At 40.8% G+C, this 22,624-nt stretch overlaps 1 protein-coding gene across 3 annotated transcripts; it reads left to right on the top strand.

Annotated features, from left to right (window-relative positions):
• The first annotated feature begins 124 nt into the window (after nucleotides 1–124).
• On the top strand, nucleotides 125–22,312 carry LOC123979766 (synaptopodin-2). Of its 3 annotated transcripts, none has more exons than XM_046063797.1 (5): nucleotides 128–312; nucleotides 9,253–9,404; nucleotides 10,653–11,452; nucleotides 13,249–16,214; nucleotides 20,404–22,312. In XM_046063797.1, the coding sequence occupies exons 1-5, from the start codon at nucleotides 205–207 to the stop codon at nucleotides 20,995–20,997; spliced, it is 4,620 nt and encodes a 1,539-aa protein (XP_045919753.1). In that variant the 5' UTR covers nucleotides 128–204; the 3' UTR covers nucleotides 20,998–22,312. The 3 variants fall into 3 exon arrangements, with proteins under 3 accessions (XP_045919752.1, XP_045919753.1, XP_045919754.1); XM_046063798.1 differs by having other exon boundaries at nucleotides 13,249–16,154; XM_046063796.1 differs by having other exon boundaries at nucleotides 125–312; nucleotides 13,249–20,543.
• The last annotated feature ends 312 nt before the right edge of the window (nucleotides 22,313–22,624 follow it).

Here is a 22,624-nt window from a genome sequence, read left to right on the forward strand (position 1 = left end):
GGTTAGACAGAGATGTAAAAGACAAGTCCAAGAGCTCACAGTTGCATGCAACGCCTGCAGGCGGGTCCTGTGCGCCGTGACGTTTCCTGAGCGGGCTGGACTCAGGGAGAACTCGGATGATGGGGATTATAGTAAAGTGCTGCTGGTCCGGCTGACAGCTCGATGATCGCGTTGTGGTGCTTTGGCTGAGGAGCTGCGCGCAGCATGGGCACCGGGGATTACATATGCGTAACGCTGCGAGGTGGCGCACCCTGGGGATTCTACCTGCGAGAGGGAGAGGGGGACACCTACAGACCTTTTTTAGTCTCCCAGGTATCTATCTATCTATCTATCTATCTATCTATCTATCTATCTATCTATCTATCTATCTATCGTTATTATTCAGATGATGCAAATGTCCCTATGAAAGTTTGCTCATCTTATTGTGGAGATCATATTAACTCCCCTGTTTGGATTACAGGTTCCATATCTATTGTATGTAACTGAGTAGGAAAAAATATTTCTTAAAAAGTTGATCAAACTCTGGTGGGAGGGAATGTTTTCGGAGCGGTTGCGCGTCGCTGCATTTTTGTGTGCGTCGGCTGTGTTTTGGTGCGAGATTCCTCTGGACCCTTATATGGTCAAGGCCAAGAGAGAGTGTGAAGCTGAGGGCAGTGTGATCTGTTAACACTCACAAAGACTTCAACGAGAAAGCAAAGCATTATTCAGACGAGTAACTGACCTGCAGAGTGAAAGGTATGTGCCTAATGCAGGAACACCAATGCAAATACACACACACACACACACACACACACACACACACACACACACACACAAAACAAGTTGGCTAAAAAAATTGATGACCATGCAGATATCACTTTAAAATGATATTCAAATAAATGCCAGATAGGAGATTAGGCAAATTATAGGTCATGCTTTAAACCATGTTGGCTCCATAATATTTGTCTAGCCTGATGGTGTGGTAATAAAACTTACAGGTAACAGTAGAGGATTTCATCAGCCCACTTGTGCAGCCACTTTTCTCATGACACTCAACAGGTTTTCCTTTACACAGCATTTTGAGGCAGCATAGGATGATAGTTTGTGGCATCAGGCTGTTTATTTGTGAAGAATTTGCATGTCAATATCTATATTTTTACACATGTGACATGTGCAGGCAATAATGTGCAACTTTTCTATGACTTAAAATACAGATTAGGATACTTTTTAGCTCTAACTAGCCAGTTGTGAAGACGCATGGCATGACTTTTCTAGTAGGCCTAATCCATATGATTTCAGCAATACATGTTACATTCATTCTACTTATAACATAACTAACTCAATACAGTACTACTACTACTTCTAATAATAATTATTGACTGGATGGACTATATAATAAATCTCAAATAGATTAGGTAACATTCAAACATTATTTTGCTTGTTGGTTCTCATGAACTCAGTCTCAGTTACTGCATCTTTAAAAGTAAAATTTTCCAAAAAAAAAAGTCAAATTAAAATAAAAAAAAAGCTGACAGCTGATTTTAGGATTACTTTTAGATGTTTTGCTGTGACGTAAATGTGCACTGAAAGAGGTAAAACCAGGTGCCTTTACTCTGGAGAGCTGCTGAGACTCCACGGTAAAACAATTTCATGTTCACAAGCACTCAAGCTGCTCAGATCCCTCATCAACTTGTCTTCCATGTAGTGGAAATGTAAATGTTTTTCTTAAGATGCATTCCTGTGACATCAAAGCTCCACCGGAGGAAAGCACTGAGGGTGTCCATCGACGCTTAACCCATTTTACACAGGTGAAGCCACAATTCTGAAGTTCATTTGTGACTTTTATCATGATTTTTGTAGCAATATAGATATTATTTCTGCATTTGTTGGCATGAAATGGTTGGCATGAAAAATAATTGAGCATGTGGATACATGTCCACTGAAGTTTCAAATTAGCTCATAAACATCTTGTTTGATGACTAAAAGAAATCCCTTATTGTTGATTCTGGCATTTAATGAGTGGCTTATTTCATAGTAAAAGCATAAAACAAGTGAAAATTATTTGATACCCTTTTACTGTAGGACTCTGTTGAAAAAGTTGTATTAACATATGTAAACAAATTGACTTAAAGGCAAAATCACAAATGTGGGCTGCAGACATCTTCAAGATCCAATCACAATTTTTAAACAAACTAATTCTTGGTGATTCACGGCAACCCTCCAAGCATGTTAATTTTCATTTATATAAACACCCCGCAAAGTCTTGTTCACTGCTTGGGGAAATTATTCAGCAAGAGCCAACAGAACACTTTCAAAATGCTATGCCAGAAATGATCAGCAACAGTGAGGTTTAGCAGGCAAAACAAATGTAAAGGTCTCTGTCCTTTTCCCCGCATGGGGAAATTCTGCCCACTACTTCTAATGCCTGTTTCAGTTTAAATTTTCTCTTGAATTTTTAACGTCAAATCCTAGACAATGTAGTATTTTAGCCTCCAAAGTGTTCTCACGTGTTACATAAGGGTCTTTTAGGTGTTATTACAGTGAAGTAGCTACATATGATGCATATGCCTCTTTCTAGGACATCTGGGTTTTTTTAGTCCACCTCATCTGGAAGGCATAACTCTAAACATACCCCCAATCTCTTCTTGTGAGAAGGACAGAGAGCCAAGTCAGTTCCTTAAACGTCGAAAAAAGCAAACATACCAAGATCATGACAAATACTCTGAAGCTAGAGGCTCTCCTGTGTCTGATAAAATGTGTGGGGTTTTTTTTTCAAGCTTCTGTTGAAAGTGGAAACTGTTTTGTTTCCTGAGAGAAAGTGATTGTTCAGTGTACTGACAGGCGGTGCCGTGTGAGGGCACGGGGTATCCACTCTTAAAAAGGTTCTTTCCATATAAGGTGAGGCAGTATTTTTCTTCTCATTTAGAGTCCTGGCCTGAGTACAAAGTTGATGAGGTCACTTTATTTTTAAAGCTACAGAAACGGCGTCATGCAAAAGTCTACCCACAAATACGCCAACACACGTTTAGAAAACATGGAGCAATTTTCATCTGATCTACGGCAGCGGTGTAATGCTCGTTTTGGAAGCCTTAGCCAAAACAAAAACCCACATACATATAATCTGTATTAATACGCAACATATATTCCAGAAAATAAATTGCTTAAATCCTCCCAACCTGAACAGGAGACATTTTGGCCTGCTAATTACTAAGGTATGCCATCTTGGTATGTGGAATGTCAACATGCATCAGATCAGTTATGGAGCCCTGCATGACAAAGCAAATGTAATCTAACTGCGAGACTTTTCAGAGTCTAATAAGAATTTATACAAACGTCATCCCCATTCCATTAAATTATATTCCTAGCTTGAATAAAATGTCCTCTTTGCCTGGGTAATCTGTCCCTTAACAGAGCAAATATGCCTCTTGTTGCTGATGCTTCAGTCCTAATAGTGCACCATAGGAACCTTATTAAGCTGCCAAGCAATCAGCACAATGCGGCTGCAGCATTCATTCAGTGTCGTCTTCTCAGAGTAAACAAAGGGCTTCACAGCTCCTTCCATTACTGGATTTTTTGGCTGTGTTTTTCAGCAAAACATCTACATCCAAGAAAAGGCAGTGACCTCAGATGATGACTGTGCCCCTTTTTTATTTCATATCCTCTAAACAAATGAATGCTCCAACGGCTTTATATTTTGATAATGTGTATAGTAATAGTGTTTGTATGTTTATCAAAATAGGGATTTAAATTGTAGTTCGGTGAGATGTATCATCTTTTTTTGTTTATTTGTTTTACACATTCTAACACAGTCACTTTTATTTTCCTCACCTGATAGCACATAGTGGACGTGTACATATAGATGTGTACATATAGTAAGTTCAATGATGTCTAATGTGTGTCTGTGTATGTGAAGTCACGTTTATCTGTATGTGTTTAATATGCTGTCACTAGTAACTCAGAGATGCTGGTCCTAGGTGACTTTATGTTTTAAATAGCCTAAAAGAGATATGTGACAATCTAAATCTGTCACAGCTGATTGAGGAACCTAATTTAAAGGATCCTTCCGAATCTACATTAATAGATTTGATTTTTGTCCAATAGGAGGGACAAAATGACTGGCTCTAGTTTTTGTACTTGGCCTTAGTGACCACTGTCCTCTAGCCTGAGTAATAAGTGCTAGACTGAAAAGGTCAATCTTTGTGATTGTTAACAAAAGAAATTTAAACACTTTTAATAAACAGGCTTTCCTTAGTGACCTTGCTGACAGTAATGTATATCCCACCTCTGAAATGCCAGATATAGAATTGGCATTGGAATATTTTACAAATGTATTGCTTTCCATTATTGATGAACATGTGCCTCTTAAAAAGCTCATGGTTAAAGATAGATCGAGCCTAGTTCTCTACAGCATTCTCAATGATGTTCAAGGAAAGGGACAAAGCCTGGAACAAATAAGACATCAGAGACTTGCCATGGTTTTAACTCACATTTCTGCTGCTGGACATTTATTTATATATGGTGTACTTTAGATCAGTTCTGGATTATAATCCTTTGGCTCATGTGCCCTCCCCCAAACCATACTGCTCAGTTCACCATACAGGCATTCACAAGGAGGAGGCACTCCTTAAACAATCAACTGCAGGAAAGCAACTGGTGAGGATAAACTATACCCTTATATTGTGGAACAATTTATATGTCTTTTTAATATCTCCATTTCTACTGAAGTTATCCCTCAGGTCTTAAAATCTGAACATTTAATCCCACCACATGAGGGTGGTGATGAAAATCATCTCAATAACTATTCACCAATTTCCAAACTGTCCTGCCATGCTAAGGTCCTGTAGTCATTAGTTAATGATCAGCTCTTATCAAGTCCACACCAATCTGGTTTCAGAGCTATAACTTTGATTATAAATTATATTGTATCTACTGCAGACAAAGTGAAATAGTGTGCTGCCCTCTTTGTCAATTTAAGAGAAGCTTTTGACACTGTTGATGATATTACGCTCCTACAGAGGTTATGTGATGTTGGTTTTAAAGTCCTAAAAAGGGTCTGTCTCATAGACAGAAATAGGTGATTTTACCACTGTCAAAGGGGGTTCCGCAAGGTTCAGTATTGGGTCCTGTCTTGTTCACAATTTAAATCCACAATATTGCATCCGCTACACTGCACACTCAGCCACTGAAATCCTACAACGAACCTTTGACAAATTTAAAGATGCGCTCTTAAATTTGAAAGTAGTCCTAAATGCAAACCAGACTAAATACATTCTATTCTCTAGAGCTAGAGCTATTGTGGACTATAATTTGCATGTTACCACTCTGAATGGAATTTAGAGTCTCAGAGTATAAATACCGTGGTATCTGCTTTATTTTCACAGTGACACACTTGTCATCAAGTAGTGAAAAATACTTGGACAGGAACAGAGCAAATTTTCCTATGTTCAGTGGGAAACCCACAATTAAGACCGTATTCTTGTCTGTCTTGGACAACGATTATGTTATCTATAGACAAGCCTCTGCCTCAACTCTTAAACCCCTAGAAACAGTTTATCACTGCACCCTAAGATTTATTACCGGTGACAGGTATTGTATTCTTCAGTACATGTTGTTGTATGGAAAGTTTGTATGGGCACCTCTAACAGTAAGACAAGCATACGTTTATGTTTATTTATAAAGCCCTAAATGGCAACTAACCATTATATATCACTTCCATATTAAACTGGACCAATTGTCATTATTCACTCGTAGTCACTCGTTCAAGTGATTGGCAAAACTCAAAGTTCCGCTGTCAAACATTAAATTTGGGAAAACTACTTTTTGTTTTTGTGCTGCAGTTTACAACACACATTAAAACTTAACAAACTTGTACCTACTGGTCAATTTAAAACCATGATTATATTGCATTAGTAGTATGCCCAGGGAATGTAGATAGAAACAAACTTGTAGTTAAATCTGGTACCGTACATCACTTCTATTTGCATGTGAATAATGTTTTTTGTACATGGTCCGTGACAAATAAATGTAATGGACTAAAATAATGCCTCTCTTCTAAGACAATAAAAAGGAATAGATGAGTGAATTGAGACATTAAATGTTACTATTATCCCACATGGTGTGAGCGCTACCTGTAAGGCAGCTGGAAAATATTTGCCTGAAATGTAAAAACATAATTGCTTAAAGCTGTGAAGGGCAGGAACCGCCGGGAGCTATGTGGACACATTATGCAGTCCTGTGTTTCCTGTGATTTTGTGTTTTGTTTAAGCCTATTAAATAGATAATTTGAAAATGGGCAACCCAGGATAAGACAGGAATACAATGTAAGTAGTAAATGTTTACGATCATGGCAATGGTATTTTTGGAAAGCACTTTATTTAAAGAAAAAAACAAACAAAACACTTTTTATGTTCTTCTCTTCTGACACCAGTACCATTTATTTATCATTTCTTGCACCTTGAGACACTAGGTGGTATCTGCGTCCTTTGAACACTGTCCGACTCACTGTGTAGAGAGAGACAGCGACAAATGTTTCCCCTCCTTTTTTGGAGCATGAATGATTGCTGTGGCGTTCCAGACAATCCGTCCTCCGTGTAGTGAGGGGTGAGTCCCAATAGACAGACTTGCAGGCTGCCTTATAGGGTCTCTTTGCACACTGTTAACTCTTAAAAACTCAGGGATGGAGTTGGAGGGGTTTTATCTGAAAGTCACCAGCTCTATAAAGCAACTCATACATTTTTTTAATATATGGCGAAGTAGGCTTGACTAGACTCAGGCTTATGTGTTTAAGGTTGTGTGATGAATAAGTAGGTACAGTATTGCTCCTTGTATGTCTATGCTGGAACACTTACTTTTGATGGATGCAACAATACAATTTCATTTTGCATCTGCTTTTGAAATACAAATAATGAAACATGAGCATCAAATGGAGACAGATGGTGAACAGTTTCATCGGGATGGTTTTTCATATGGTAGCAAAACACTAAATCTTTGCTCTGCATTTGGTGCAGTCTCTACAAGTGCTGTTGTTATCCTCAGGCAGGGATTGTCCTCTTCTTCCTTCAGCACTAAAAGATGTTTGTGTGTGTGTATGTGCATTGCCATCTAGTGACAAGCTTGTTTTACTGCAAGTATCTCGAGTTGTATGAACGTCCATGGAGATGGTGCTGCAAGAGTTGATTGATAATCTCCATTGGTGTGATATTTGAGATGAATTTTTTTGCCGCAAGATTATTAGAAAATTATTTATCTTGATATCTTTGCAGTGGTTTTGGATTTTTTTTCTTTTGATATTTCCATCAATAAACTAGAAAAGAGAGCAAGCACATTTGTTGTGCCAGTAATTGTGAAGAAGGACTTTTTGGTGTGTTATCCCCATGTATTCAACCGTCTACGTTTACTGTCGCCTTACCTTTGTGACTGTAGTTTCTGAAAATCCTCCAAGGCATGCGAAAGCAACATGGATTTTCTGTGTGTTGTATTGTTAAAATAAACAGGGATAAGTTTTGAAATGCCTGAACTCTGACCTCTTTGCAGTTCCACAATTTATGTGGCTGCTGCTTGCCAGGAAGGTTTTCTGGGTAACATCAACTTCAATATAAGAAAACTAAGTCATTGTTTTTGTTTATTGATGGTGTGATTTAATAAATTAACTTGAAGAGAGTGCTCCCACGGTAGCCAAGGGACATTAGCATGATCGATGATTGGATAGCATCGTCATTTACTCATGTTCAGTGCCATCAAAGGTTAACCTTGACTCTGATGTATCTTAAACATTACCGAGTAAAAGTCACCGAGGCAAAGATTAAGACACATTACTTCATTGTGGTGAATGAATTGAGTTGTGGAGCTTTATCACTTTCAATATTTAAAGACTACTTCTTTGCCATGTATAGAAATAGAGAGGGATTGCATGCAACAAGAATTAAACTGAAGATGTCATGGCGCACAACACGCTATGACATCTTCAACACAAAAACATGCATAAATGTTGGTAAATTCTGAAGTGGTTACTAATCTCAAGAAATAATGACATAATAAACCTTCTTTTCAAAGCTATTTATTTTATAGTATTTGCAAAATACATATTTCCTGAGAGAATATCCTCTAATTGCATGGTACTGAAGTAATTATTTATCCCCCTAGCTGTATAAGTGGCATTTTGTGCAAAAGTTATGGGGTATTTTTCCTTATTAAATCCTTTTATTAATGGACCATTTTATAGGCCTCAGGAACCAATTACAAGGGAACAAAAACATCAGTCATCCGTTTAACAGTTTAAAAAGGTGCCCTTTAAATGGATCTGCACCTAGCTGGCCTACAGCAATAATATGCAGCTGCAGGGTTGAAATAAAAGCTAGACCCACTTCTAAATCAGTGACACTGATTGGACATAGTAGTACAAATTGTGCAAATTATTGTTTGACTCTACTGTGACTTGTTGGTCATGTACTTTTACTGAGTTCATTCCCAAAGGTTTTCTAATTAATTTGGGGGAAAGGCCACTAACTCACTCAATTAATGATCCAATCTGAAAACATGTTTGGATCTGATTCACTTGGGATGTACTTCACGTAGCACCTTACAGGGAATTATTACCCTCTACACACACTGTCATCCATTGCCTGGCTTGAATTTGATACACGTCAAACGGGGTAATCCATTCAGGCTGCCTAGGAAGTCTTTAGAGGCCTTCAGCATTGCGCTTATCTTAGTGCTAAACATAAACCACTTTTCATTTACAAACATTTACTATTTTGGTTACATTATTGTTTGCAGGCTGACTCTTGTATTTATGCTCCACTTACAAGAAGAATATTTTTCTCATATTATTCTCATGAGAATGCATGTTGCATGAGAATGCATTACTCCTTTTTATAACCTAAAAATACGGTTAAAATGGTCCTCTTGTTTTCCCAGCTAGAACTCGATTTATGGCATTGACCAGGGGGAGAATTGTATATGTATTGTATTATGGCCTTAGTAGCAACTGACAACATTTCAAAGATGATTTATATAGACTTCTTGTAAATAGCAGCGCTGTCATAGCCTGGCTGTGTGTGAAGGTTAGAGGGCACTTCATCCTCACTGTCCAGCTGTTTTCTTTATCTGAGAGAGTACATTTGTGTTTTGGGGGTCAGTGGCAGCTGAGGATACTGTTACCATAGTGACGCTCAGATGCTGTCAGTGAAAAGTTTACTTATAATAGACATCCTGTGTGGGATCTGTGTGATTTTCTAGCTTTTTGTCCTTTTACTAAGATTTTGTCTTTCACAGGTAGAAGAAGGTGGTCGTGCCTTCCAGGCTGGAGTGCGGGAAGGTGACGAGCTGGTGTCAATCAACGGAGAGCCGTGTGCTGATCTCACCCTTTTACGAGCCTTTGCCCTCCTCGACGCATCAATTGACTGTCTGCAAATGCTTGTCAAAAGGTAGTGGCCAATATCACCCATTATATTAATGATAGTGAAGTGGTACACAAAGAACATTTGTGAATTTCAGATACACAACATCACAGTTAAAAAATGTACATTCAGTAACATTACAATATGTGCCATGCACTACTCTAGGTCCTACTCACGACAGCAATGCAATTGATTATTGCACCACTGTATTAGCATTTAGATTGCATGTAGTTTTATGACCTGTGCCCCTTTGCATGGTTCAGTGAACCACTGACTGTCTGTGTATGTGTGTGTAATAGCGAGTTGTGTGTCAGCCATGCTGACCTTCCAACTGGCTTGGTCAATGTGTTGCTGATTTGTGTGTTTCATTGACATGGAGCTGCTCAGCCGTTATTCAGTGGGTATCGCCAGTGTCTTTAACAGGATGACATGTCCTCAAATATTGCTGCATATGCCTGCAGAGGGATATACATAGGCATATTAAAGTTTAATATAGTTCTCTTCTAATTTAAAGTCGTGTTCTTTGTGGCTTAGCAGGACTATAAGCACACAACAGGATTTGTATTAAGACAAATCTGATTGCATGATTATAGAATCTTGTCTCTGTAGACACGGAGAACAGATGACCTCAGCTCGTGGCTATCAAAATGTATTATGATATGTCACTCTTTCCCATTTGGAGGAAAGGACTAGTCACTGAAGTCTAATTGGCTTAAATTCAATAATTGCAGTTAGAGATAACATTCTGTCATGCTATTCATTACTGACCTTGAAAATGGAAATTAGGCAGAGCGATGTTGAAACAGGATTACTTTCCTCTTCAGTGAGCTGACCCTTTCGTTTAACTTGCTGCATGAAGATTAAATCTTTTTGATTACTTTGACAACTTCAGCATTGGCAGATAAGCTTCCCTTCCTCAAAAATCCAATGGCTCCATACCTCAGTGATGATGTATTGCTTATCCAAGTTATTGAATTGTACTGTGTTGTGATTAAATGAGCAAAACAAAGATGTGTGTGTCACACCCGTTTTTAATATGGAAGTAAAAGTATTATAAGGAAATATTTGATGATTCACAATCTGATAGTTTAAAGGCAGCATGGAGTTTAGTAGTTGTCTGAGAGTGACTTATCTTTGAATGCACAGGTCCAAACAATGCCAAGTTTAACAAACAAATAAAATAAGAGGTGGCATCTTATTACTATTAACAGTGGTTATTGAATTAAGAAAACTTGCACCACTCCCTCATTCCTGTTTTCCCTTCTCCTCTGAAAGATACTGCCCCACCCCCTGTGAAGACCATGAATCAGAGGAGACGTACTGCGGTGAGAGGGACTCTTCTGGTGAGGCTTTGGAGAGCACCACCCTCCACATCTTCTCCCCAAGGCACAGGTCCCAAAGCCCAAGAGTACTCCACATATCTGAGTCTCAGGATGAGGCCTACTATGGTGAGTTGGACAGCATCACAGAGTTCCCCAAGGGAGCCCAACTGCTTTGCACCCAGCTGCATGCTCCCTCATCTGGTGATCGGAGAGGCCGGAAGCCTGTTTTTAAAGACAATGATGAAGAAGTACGGCGGTGCTTCTCCCCTGGGGACATGGTCGAGCTCCAGGTGTCCCTGTCTGAACAAAACTTGGACGACGTGGGCTGCACCTCTCTTGGGAGTGCCCAAGGGATCCAGGGAGAGCTTTCAAACAGAGAGGTCATTGAGACGATCCACGCCACCAAAACCACCACCTCACACTATGTGCCGTGCTCTGTCAGAGAACCGCTCGGCCAGCATGGAGTCGTGCTCAGCTCACCTTCGATGCTGGGGCAGGTGGAGGTCATTTTGCAGCAGCCAGCAGCATCAGGAGCAGGGAGGGGCATCCTGAGTGTGGGTGGCCCCAAGGTCAGTGGAAGTGTTGGATCCCAAAGCGAAGGAGAAGAAGGAGGAGGGAACTGCGAGGGAGTTCCTGGGTCTTTTACTGTCTCATTTGGATTTCCCTCTGAAGAGGAGACACCAGCAGAAGAGCAGGACTCTGATTGTGAGGGGGGTCAAGACAAACCCAACAAGCACCGGGCAAGACACGCAAGTAAGTACCTATGGGCCATTTCCATTTGGTCTTTGTCTGTGTGTGTGTGTGTGTGTGTATGGGGGGGTTAATAAGGACTTATTCTTTAAGGGGTAATCTGCAAGCTAAATGGCACTAAATTGCATTTGTCAACAACAACTGTGCATTCCAATGCCTGATGTTGTGTGTGTGTGTGTGTGTGTGTGTGTGTGTGTGTGTATACTCCTCAAAATAGTATATGTCTCTCACTGCAGTTGGAGGAGGGTGCTCATTCCTTCGAATGGAAGGGGACACATCCGGGTCTAACCTAAATTACCACTGAATCAAAGGGATAGTAGGGAAGTACAGTGCATATAGGATGGCGACAGAAAGCTAAATATAAAGAATACTAAAAAAAGAGACAAAAAGAAACTATCTGAGAAGATATGTCACTTTGTAAAACTTAAATCTTCAACTATCCATTTGAAGAGGCTTGATGATGAATATGGATACTGAGGCGTTCCTCCGAGCTGTTTTGAAGACATAAATATAACACCAGCACGCTGATGATGCCTGCAGAAGTGGCCCTTTGACAGACACCAGCATGTGCTCCCCTAGACCGTTACCTGATCCTTTCAAACTGGGTGCTTTAACTGAGCTAAAAAAGTAAGTCCATTGCTCACTCCCGCTGTCTCCTCCACCTTCAGGTTAGTCTTGCAGGAATATAAAAAAGTAAGCCTACTTATTATTTTTATTACGGCTTTGCATTGTAGGATGGTTTGTCGTGTGATGTCTGTTATCGGATTGTTCTGAGTGTCGGCAAAAATTATGTAAGAAGAACAGAAGGTTTTAAGTGGACAGCTTGTGAACTTACAGATAAGGACTGGTAAAGACACTCCTGTCCTGGGGGATGTATTGCATGCAGGCTATCTTTAATCTTTATCATTTCCTATTCCTGGCTACTTTATGGGGATGAACAACGGTTTTAATGTAGTTCATTGTGAACAAATGAGGATATTAGATATAGGTCAGAGATTTTCAGTATTTCTTTATGGGTTGTTGTTTTATAATATGTTCAACTGAATGAGCAAATTAGGAGTAATACAATCACAAATGAGGAAAAGCACATGGATATAGCTGGATAAATATTACATGTGGAGGAATCAGTTAATAGAGCTTAGTATATACCATATTAATTGTGTGGTCAGATCAGTTTAACAGAGCATATAGTATTAATTGTTTTTAATACTACTTCTGCTTTTACTAAGAACATTGGATGTATTTTTAAAACCTTTTTTTTTTTTTACATTGATATCGGTGTAATGTTACTCTGAAATGAATTGCTTTGTGGCTTGCTTAATTCTGTTTCAAAACTTAATCTTTTCATCTGTCACCATGTTATTTGTGCATGTTCTATTTTTACTCTTCAAATGGTGCTAAACCAAACTGGGGTCAATATGATGAAATATCATTCTATTTTTTGACTGCTATTCAGCAGGGTATATTATTAAAAGAAACATTCCACGTTCATAATTTGAAGTAATTTAGTCCACTACAATTACATGGACAGTACAGACACAGTGTGCAGGGGCTGCCTTGAAGTTGTCCTTAAGTCATTGATCAAAGGGCTAAAAAGTACAAACAAAACCATTTCAAATGGAGACATATTAAAGCAAGCTGTTTCAAGGATTTATCTCCAAAGATAAAATTATTTGTGTTAATCTTTACTCCATAATACCTATAATTTCAGGTGAAATCCATCAAAGAGTAGCATTGATTCCCCTGTCTAAGACCCTTTATTCTAAACACTGAACGCTCTCTTTTTCTTCTCTACACAGGACTCAGGCGTAGCGAGAGTCTGTCTGAGAAGCAGGTGAAGGAGGCCAAGTCCAAATGTAAACGTATTGCTCTCCTTCTTACGGCTGCGCCGCCCAACCCCAACAACAAGGGGGTGTTGATGTTCAAAAAACATCGGCAGAGGGCCAAGAAATACACACTTGTGAGCTACGGCACAGGAGAAGACGAACCAGAGGACAGTGACGAAGACGACGAGGAAAACGACGACGACAAACAAGAAACCCACACTGTTGAATTTACCCTTGTGGCTCCCAACAATTCTGAAATAGACAAGCATTTCCTTGCTAATGCCCATAGTAGCAAAGGTGTGCTAACTTTCAACTGGGACAGGGGTCTCCTTGAGATTGAAAAGAACCTGAACAACCAAGCAGAGATGGAATGTTTACCTGAAACAAAGGGCAAGGGTGCCCTAATGTTTGCCCAACGGCGTCAAAGGATGGATGAGATTTCTGCTGAACATGAGGAGCTTAGGCGCCATGGGATTCCAGTGGAAGGAGTGCCAGAGGCTGAAAAAAAGATAGCGGAGCACTCCTACATGCAGTCCACAACAGAGGGCCATGCTTACATGGATGTAAATATACACCAACAAAGCCAACAGCAACAACAGTACCAGCAATATCGGGAGCAACAATACTATGAACAACAACAGAACTACCAACAACAACAACAACAACAACAATATCAACAACAGTATCAGCAGCAGCAGCAGCAGCAGTATGAACAACAGCATTATCAACAACAGCAACTGTATCAGCAGCAGCAAGAATATCATCAAGAGCAGCAGCAGATGCAGCACTATTCTTCAAACATCAATGGCACAGTCCAACATCAAACCAGTGAAATGCAGAGTTCTTTCAGCAATCGTGCTGCAAAGCCTTTCTCAATAGAAAACATGGCGGATACCCCTTATTCACCTGCAATGAGTGGGACCAATCAAGATTCTGCGGGCCAAGGGGAGCAGATAGCTTCCCGTGATGAGCGTATTTCTACCCCTGCAATTAAGACTGGCCTTTTGATGGATGCAAGGAGAAGAAATACTGGCAAGCCTATGTTCACTTTTAAGGAAGCACCAAAAGTATCACCTAACCCAATATTGCTAAACCTCCTCAACAGAAGTGATAAGAAGTTGGGCATTGAGTCAGGACCTGAGGAAGACTACCTTAGCCTTGGGGCTGAGGCTTGTAATTTCCTCCAGTCTCAACGAGTTAAACACAAGACTCCTCCACCAGTGGCTCCAAAGCCTGTGATCAACCCCAACTCTCCTCCGTGGTCCCCACAGATAGAAGTGACCAACCAGGACATGCCTCAACAAGCTGAAAATAGTGTAGCCACACCTGCTGTAGCCCCCACCACTTTGACTACCCCTGCTCCAGAACTAGAGCCAACCCCTGCACCTGCCCCTGATCCCTCTGCCCCTCCTGCCCCTCAGGAGACTCCTGCCAGCAACCCCACAGAGGAACAGCACACATGGACTCTCCCAGAGTCTGAATCTCGACAACAGGCTATGCAAGTGACAGCTCAGGAGGAAAGTGGTCATATGAATTCTACCCTGCAGACTGAGCCTGCTCCTGTGACTAGCTGGGCAGCAGCACAAACACAAGCACAACAACAGCCATCTACCAATTCTTGGCATCCAGCTCAAGTACACCCCCAGGAACCACCTCCAAATCAGACCCAATCACAGCCACCTTGGGTGACAAGTCAGCCTTCTCAGACCCAAGCACAGCCTCAACCTCCCAGAAATACTTGGACCCCTCCAATGCAGACATCCTGGAGTCAGCCTCAAGAGCAAGCTCAAGCTCAGACACATGCTCAGCCATCCTGGTCCCAGCCTCAAGAGCAACCACAGTCTCAGCAACAGGTTCAGCCACCCTGGATACACTCTCATGAGCAGCCAAATCTGCAGCAAATGCAGCCAACTTGGGGTCAACCTCAACAACCAGTGCAGCAGCCACCACAGGCCCCGTGGGCACAGCCATCACAAACCGACTCCAAGCATCAGCCACTATGGGTGCAACAACCCCAGCAGAAATCCCAGGCACAACCTCCTTGGACTCAACAGGTTCAGCCAGAATCCCAGCCACAACCGCCATGGGTTCAGCAACCACAGCATCAGTCACCACAACAAGCATGGCCACAGGCCCAAGCACCAGGTCAGCCTCAACCACCTTGGGTGTCAGCTCAGCCTCAACAGCAATCTTCAATTAGTGCATGGCCTCCGTCACAAACTCAAGCCCAAGTTCAGCCACCTTGGATCCAAGCAGCTCAAGGACAACCTCCAGTGCAGCCCCAAGCCAATTTGAATCCATGGGCACCAGTACCTGCGCAGGCGCAATCCCAACCATCATGGGCTGAGCATCCTTCAGAACATGGTCAGCAACCTATTAATTCTTGGGCCCATGAGCAAAATCAAGCCCAGCATCAACCACCTTGGGCTCAACCAGTCCCACCACAGCCTTCACCACAGCCAAATTGGCAACAGTCCACTTTAAAGACTCAAGCACAACCACCAATGAATACATGGCCTTCAGCTCAGACTCAGCCTCAGACACCTGTGAATGCCTGGGCACCACAGTCACAGCAAACGCCTGTGAATGTTTCCACGTCAATGGTGAACACTCGTCCCTCACCAAAACCTTGGCATCCACCACAAAATGACCCACAAAACCGGACCCCTCCACTTCCACCACAGCGAATGCACTCTTTTACGATTGGTCAAAGAGCATCATCACCCATAAACCCAATGGCCACTGTCTTGAACCCATCATCCCCAGGTTCAGCTTTTGAGATGCCAGCCGTCAGAGGAAAAGGAGCTGATATGTTCGCCAAGAGGCAGTCTCGTATGGAGAAGTTTGTTGTGGACTCTGAGACTGTGCAAGCAAACAAGGCAAGCCGGTCAACATCACCAGTTGCATCCTTACCAAATGAGTGGAAATATACACCCAACGTACGTGCTCCACCTTCACGGGCATATAATCCTATTCAATCTCCCTCTTATCCCCCAGCAGCAACAAAGCAGGCCCTTCCAAGTAGCTCTTCAGCCAAAGACAAGAACAAAGCCAAAGAGAAACCAAAGCCTGCCCCCAAACCTCTGAATGTTATAGATGTTATGAAGCATCAACCCTATCAACTCAATTCCTCACTCTTTACCTTTGGCCCAGCAGCCGAGGATACCAAGCCCCCTACATCTAAGCCCGAATGTTCACCTCCTAACCCACCTGTTGAAAACCAACCAATTAGATATGAGCAAATGGCCCCCATCCAGCCAGCTGGACCATTTAATGCTCCATACAACCACCAAGCCTATGGGATGCCCATGCAGCCTATGATGCATGATGGCCACTACCAGCAAAACCCTGCTAATGTTTATCCTCCCTCCAATCCTTATCATCAACCTTCCGGTGGTCCATACCCGCAAGCATATAACCAACAGTATCAGCAACCCGCCCCACTTGCTTATCATCTCCAAACTCCTCAGTCTCCAAACCTTCCCTACCAACAGGCACCACAAGCCCCTTACCAACCAGCTAATAGCCCTCCCTACCTGGCACCTCCCTCAGTACCTTACCAGCCACAGCCTCCCAGTAGCTATGCTGCTCCTTGTTTTCCTGTACCTGCAAGACCTGAGTCTGTATCAGGTGGTAATACTACAGCTGCTCCTAAACCTAAATTTACAGCTAAAAAGAGCTCAGCTCAGGTGTGGAAGCCTACAGCAGTTGATAAAGAGTGATTCTGATAGAATCATGAGACTTGGTGTCTGCTTAAGTCAAAGGTGGTTGGTGCTCTTGCAGTCCTCTGCCAGGGGGACTATTTTGAGCACATACACTTGCTTTTGCAATGACTATCTTCATTGAAAGTATTAGTGTCATAGGACAGAGCTTGATGGTTTTCAAAGTTTTGAGGGCTAATGTGGATAGCATCTCCAACACATTAAGAACATAAGAATAAGAACTGTGTCTTACCAGACAAAAAGGAGCCAAATGCTTCTTTATAAAGCATGTACATTTTAACATGTTAATAGAAAATGATGCATATGCATACTAATTACTAATCAATGTCATTTTATGTAAAAGATTCTAAAGTGATGGCTATATAAGAATGTAGGGGAGCATGATGCTCGGTAAGAATTCAAAGAAAGAAGTGCGGAAAAATAAGAAATGGAATGAAAGAATGATATCAGATAGTGACAAGAGGAAGGTGATTTTGGAAAGAAGAAAAAACCTAATGTGTCTTATCTTATTTGATAAAAAAACAATCAAAACAAAAAACAACTAAAATGCAATAAAGTTCAATAAAAGAATCAATTCAATGAGTAACGTAAAAATAAAAAGTAGTGAGGGCGAAGGGTGGGGTCTGTGGGGTGAAATGATACCAAACAGAAGGCTCAATTTGTCAGTTTGTCAGTGATGTCATAAGTACAGCGATTATGTAATAACTGTGACGTTGCAAGTGAAGGCCGGAGAATACAGCAGTACTCCTCACTAAAAGTGACAACTAACACTGGTTGCTTGAGTGTTTGATTAGTATACATTTATTCCTCAGTGTCTTTGCCATAACACCTGCTTACGTGAGTTAATTTTATTTTAACCTTTTTACCAGCTGTTGCATCATGTAAGGTACTATATTTAAACTGCCTCATGAGAGGCAGTGCTGAGGTCCAGATATAGTAGGCTTAAATTTCAACTGAAGCCAGTCAATGCTACTATATCTTAGACCCTCGCAGTATTTTTTCTGATAACAGAAAAAAAAAACATTATTGCCCTCTCACCTAGCTTCACTCTTCTGTGCATCTTCTCCAGGTTTTGTTTTATATGAATAGATGATCAATTATATACAAAAGAAGAATTATTGAAAGGACAACCAGCTTGATAACGTTCACAAATATATTTTTGGTACAGGGCTGCTTTTGTTCTTCATGTTCTTTTTCCTTTTCCTTTGTGTGTTTCTCTTCATAGCGCACTTTCTGTATGATTCACTGCAGTGCCATTAAAATGTCTTTTATCCTTATTTGGCTTTCCTTTCTTTTGTCCTTTGAGCATGCTTTTTGGGTTTCTTCTATTTCTAGTCTCTTTTCTTTTGATCTTGCTTAATTACACCACTTCTCCGCCTGTACTATAAATACAAAGTTATGACAAAGTTACTCTGTATTTACTCAGACAAACATTCCAGCTACAAATTAATCAGTTACCATTAAATTAGACTAACATCTAATATCCTTTTGCAAAAGCAGTGGTTAACGTGACAATAAAATTAAATGAAATACACTCTACAAAGAGCTTTTTAACATCAGCCAGAAACACCTCATTATCCAAATCACCTACTTTTACAGCAATTGAGGTGAATGCTTGAGTAGCAAATTCCTGCAGAATGACAACCTGATGATGCATGTACAAAGGGTATTATTAGATTGGTGATTTCACTGAGTACAGGCGATCCCACTGGATAAATCTGGAGGTCAAGTGAGCGGCCCTTGCTGAAATGTTGTTTCACGCATTTTGAAAGAGGGTGGAGATTTGTTAAGTGGAAGTTTTAATATCAAACGTTGTCGTAAGTTAGCAGATTTCTGAGGCTATATCTGGAGGAATGATTCTTCCAATGATTCTAAAGCTGATGATACACGGGGGAACTTTTTGATTGCTGGGCAATCTTGCTAGTGACAAGTCCGGCTATGTTTTGAACGGATAGCGGCAGTGCAGGGCAGAGTGGTGGGGGAAGAGACGGTAGTACAGTAGTAATCTTTATTTATTACCATTGTCGACAGTGTTGCCCTGCACAATTGCTCTAAAAGTTGCTCTGTGTATCATCAGCTTTACTGAAATGGTTAGACTTGACACCCAATCCCTCATTGGTTGATTACAAATGCATCTTTATCTCAGACAAGTGGTTGTGATATTCACATATAAATCAATTTAAATATGTTATTTATGCAAGAAAAGGGAAATAAAATGGATATAATGACCAAAGATTTACTCTAGATTCAGCGCCTGCACATACTCACAGTGTTAAATGTATGCTGATATTACTAACTTTGGTTCCTAATACTGTATATTATCAATGCTTAATTAAACATTCTACTCTCAAATATACTTTCTTATAGATCTGGGATTCCACAGAAACTCACCATAAATCTACACAAACAAAGCCATAACACGTCTGTCTCAAAAAGTTTCTGTATGCACATCATCATGGACACAAACTCTTAAGACCAGCTCAGCCCCATTTCTGAGATATATGTTAAATTCTGGAGACTGCCAGCTAGATATAGACAAATATAATAGGCAAATATATAGTAATTTAGGAAATCACCTTCAGTAAAATGGAAATATGACCTAAGATTGTCTACTAATTACTCACACATTTTTGTGTCTGCCCTAATCCAGGATAATGCTGCCACAGGCAGATACCTGAGTCGGCAGATAATTTATTCATCCTTGACTCATTCAGCTACATTTGTCTTTTTTTATGACGGCACTATCTTCTATTCTGTTTCATTTTTGCCACCTCTTGCCATGCTCTGAGCTTACACCTCTTTCTCCACATGATGGCAGCACTGCCTTTTTTCCGCATGTCTGCCATGTCTAACAGAGTTTATTGTTAGAGACAATGATGAGTGCAGAGGTGCTTTGTCACCCCACATAACCCATGTTTGTCTAATGGAGAATGCAGTCTTGAACATTGGACAATTTCACCATCTCATAGTCATACTGTCAAAATGTTGCTGTCTAGCAAAGCATATCCAGTGAAAGCAATCTGAATGTGGCTCATTCAAGGAAGTCCATGCCCTCTCATAAACCAGTTGTTCTAAAAAATAATGGGCAGTCCAATCTGCTGGCACAAATGCTAAATCACTGGGTTGAGGGGGATTACTGTGTAATGGACAATCAAGTAAACAATAGGTTTTCTTAGAGCTTTAAAAGTAAATTTATTTTGCATCCTATTTCATGGTTTGACATACCCATATGTATAGAATCAAGAACAGAGAACAATGTAAACATAAAAAGCTAATTTGATACAGCACTGAAAATAAATGTGTTGACAAAGAGCTACTCTCTTTCCAATGTTTTCCAAGCTGATTTGATTTCAGCCAAACAAAAATGCCCTTACTAAAATAAACATGTCTGGATCTTTCTTTATAGGCACTTGGCAGGAGCTACTCCCTTTCCCCACCAGCCAGAGTACCATCCACAGGCCAGAAGTCAGCTTCGGCTTGTTCTTCCCCCAAGCCTTCGGCTCAGGCCTCCACAACTCCCGCAGCAAGGCAGACATCCTGGCTGCAGAAGGGCCACAAACCCCCTACTCCCTGGGAGGCTGCCTCCCGGCATCCCCTGGGCCTGGTGGATGAAGCCTTTGCTTTCCAGAACCTCCAGCAAACCCTTGCCTCAAACGTCCGCTTGGCAGCTCAGCGCAAAATGCTGCCCGAGCCGCCAACAGAGTGGAAGGCCAGGGTTTCTTACCAAGCCCTGCAGAAAACAGGCAGCCAGACCTGGAGCCAAAGCCGCAGTCAGAGCCGAGCTCCTCTGCCATCATTTCTGTCTCCAACAAGGAACGCTGTCTCCACCCCTGCCGGTCATGCTGGTTACAGGTCTCTGCCCAGACAATGGCAGCCTCAGAGGTCTGTGGCAGACGCAAACCTGGGGCCGTCAGTGTCCAGCCCTGAGTACAAGATGCCCTTGGGAAAACAAACTTACAAGTCTGTGTACACCAGCAACACTTGGAGTTGGAAGCGGTAGGATACAATTGAACCTGTGTAACCTTAATGAGTAAATCACTAATTCCATAACACATTCAAATGCAGTTTAGAGCATTTCCCTTTTAATTCAGCAATATATAAACAAACAATAATATGAGTGAGGAGAGTGAGCTAATATATAATGAAGTGGACATTTGTGTGAAAGATTGGTTCGTACTGGTTTGACTGGTTTTAACATGCCAATATCATTTCAAAAAAATACTTTGTAAATCTTTAGTATAAACATTTTAGATAAAACATTTACATGCCATAATCAAATGTAAAAAAAGATGATCGCTCTATGTATGGAGGCTTAAAATGACTTCAGTAAGATTTAACTGACAACTTTCTAGCTTACACCGAAGTGGGCCTGTAGTTTACCAGAAGAGACAATGAGTATGTTGTATAGAATGGATATAATGAATGTGAATGGATATGTTTAGTACAAAACAAGTGGAAAGATTTGATTATTGTATAGTGACAGTATAGTACAGTAAGTGTTGACTGTTTAGTGAACCTTTCAGAATAGTGAGAAAGGTAGACAGTGACATACCCATCCTATAGTAAGTTAGAAGTAAAGATTGTCTTTTGAATTGTTTTCAGCTTGTGGATGGATTTCCAGTTCATGCTGGTTTCATTTTCTGCTATGTACGTATCTAGCATGCTGGTTCTTGCAGTGATTGTGCACTTTTCTCTCTCTCTCTCTCTCTCTCTCTCTCTCTTTTTTTGTTGATGGTTTTGTTTGAAACTTGGGGAAAGGTTAGCGCTATAACTCAGCATGTTGTGGGCGGACATGTTGTTATGTAAGACGTAATAATTGAGATAAATGTTCTTATTTACCAGGTGCATTTTAATTAATGTGTGGTGTTAATGTGGTCACTAACTACTCAGAGATGGAAGATGAGAAGCCAAAAATACGTCTTCCTTTCTACTTACAGTTTCCAAGACTGTTTATTCTTAGGGCATCTAGAAAAACAAATGAATTGTCACATTCCAGCGCAGTGTCTGAAAAAAATAGGATGGAGTATGAAGGAGGACAATGGAGTTGTAGATGGACGCAAAAGTTGAATTGGAGAATATTGATGTATCCTAATTATGACTACAAAAGAGATTTTATTAAGAGAGTTTATGACACTGGGTGAATTGCTTACAGCACGTGATGGGTTTGTGGCTTTCATTTGGTTTGGGATTTTGCTATAGACTTGTAATCATCTCCAAAGACTTAAGCTAGGTTGGTGTTTCCACAGAGTGTACATGATGTCCTAAAATGATTCTCACCAAGCGGTCTCATAAACATAAATAAGATTTATCACACAGTATTGTGTTGTGTCTCACTTGACTCACTGAACATCTTGACTATAGTCAATCTATAGTGTATCTGTGATAATCACACTGTATTGCTTCCATTCAAACAGCATTATTATGGTCATAACACAATACCAGTAATCAATTTCTGCTCCAAAGTAATTTCGATATGGATTCACATAAAGCATTTTACAAAATAAATGGTACAAATAGCACTACTTCACAACTTGCACTGTGTGTTTGTGCTCATTCCTCTCTTTTGCAAACATAAAATACTTGGCTCTGGGCCATTTGTTGCTTGCTGTACCATCCCATAAAGCTTT

This window comes from Micropterus dolomieu, linkage group LG12, assembly GCF_021292245.1.
Source record: "Micropterus dolomieu isolate WLL.071019.BEF.003 ecotype Adirondacks linkage group LG12, ASM2129224v1, whole genome shotgun sequence".
NCBI lineage: Eukaryota > Metazoa > Chordata > Actinopteri > Centrarchiformes > Centrarchidae > Micropterus > Micropterus dolomieu.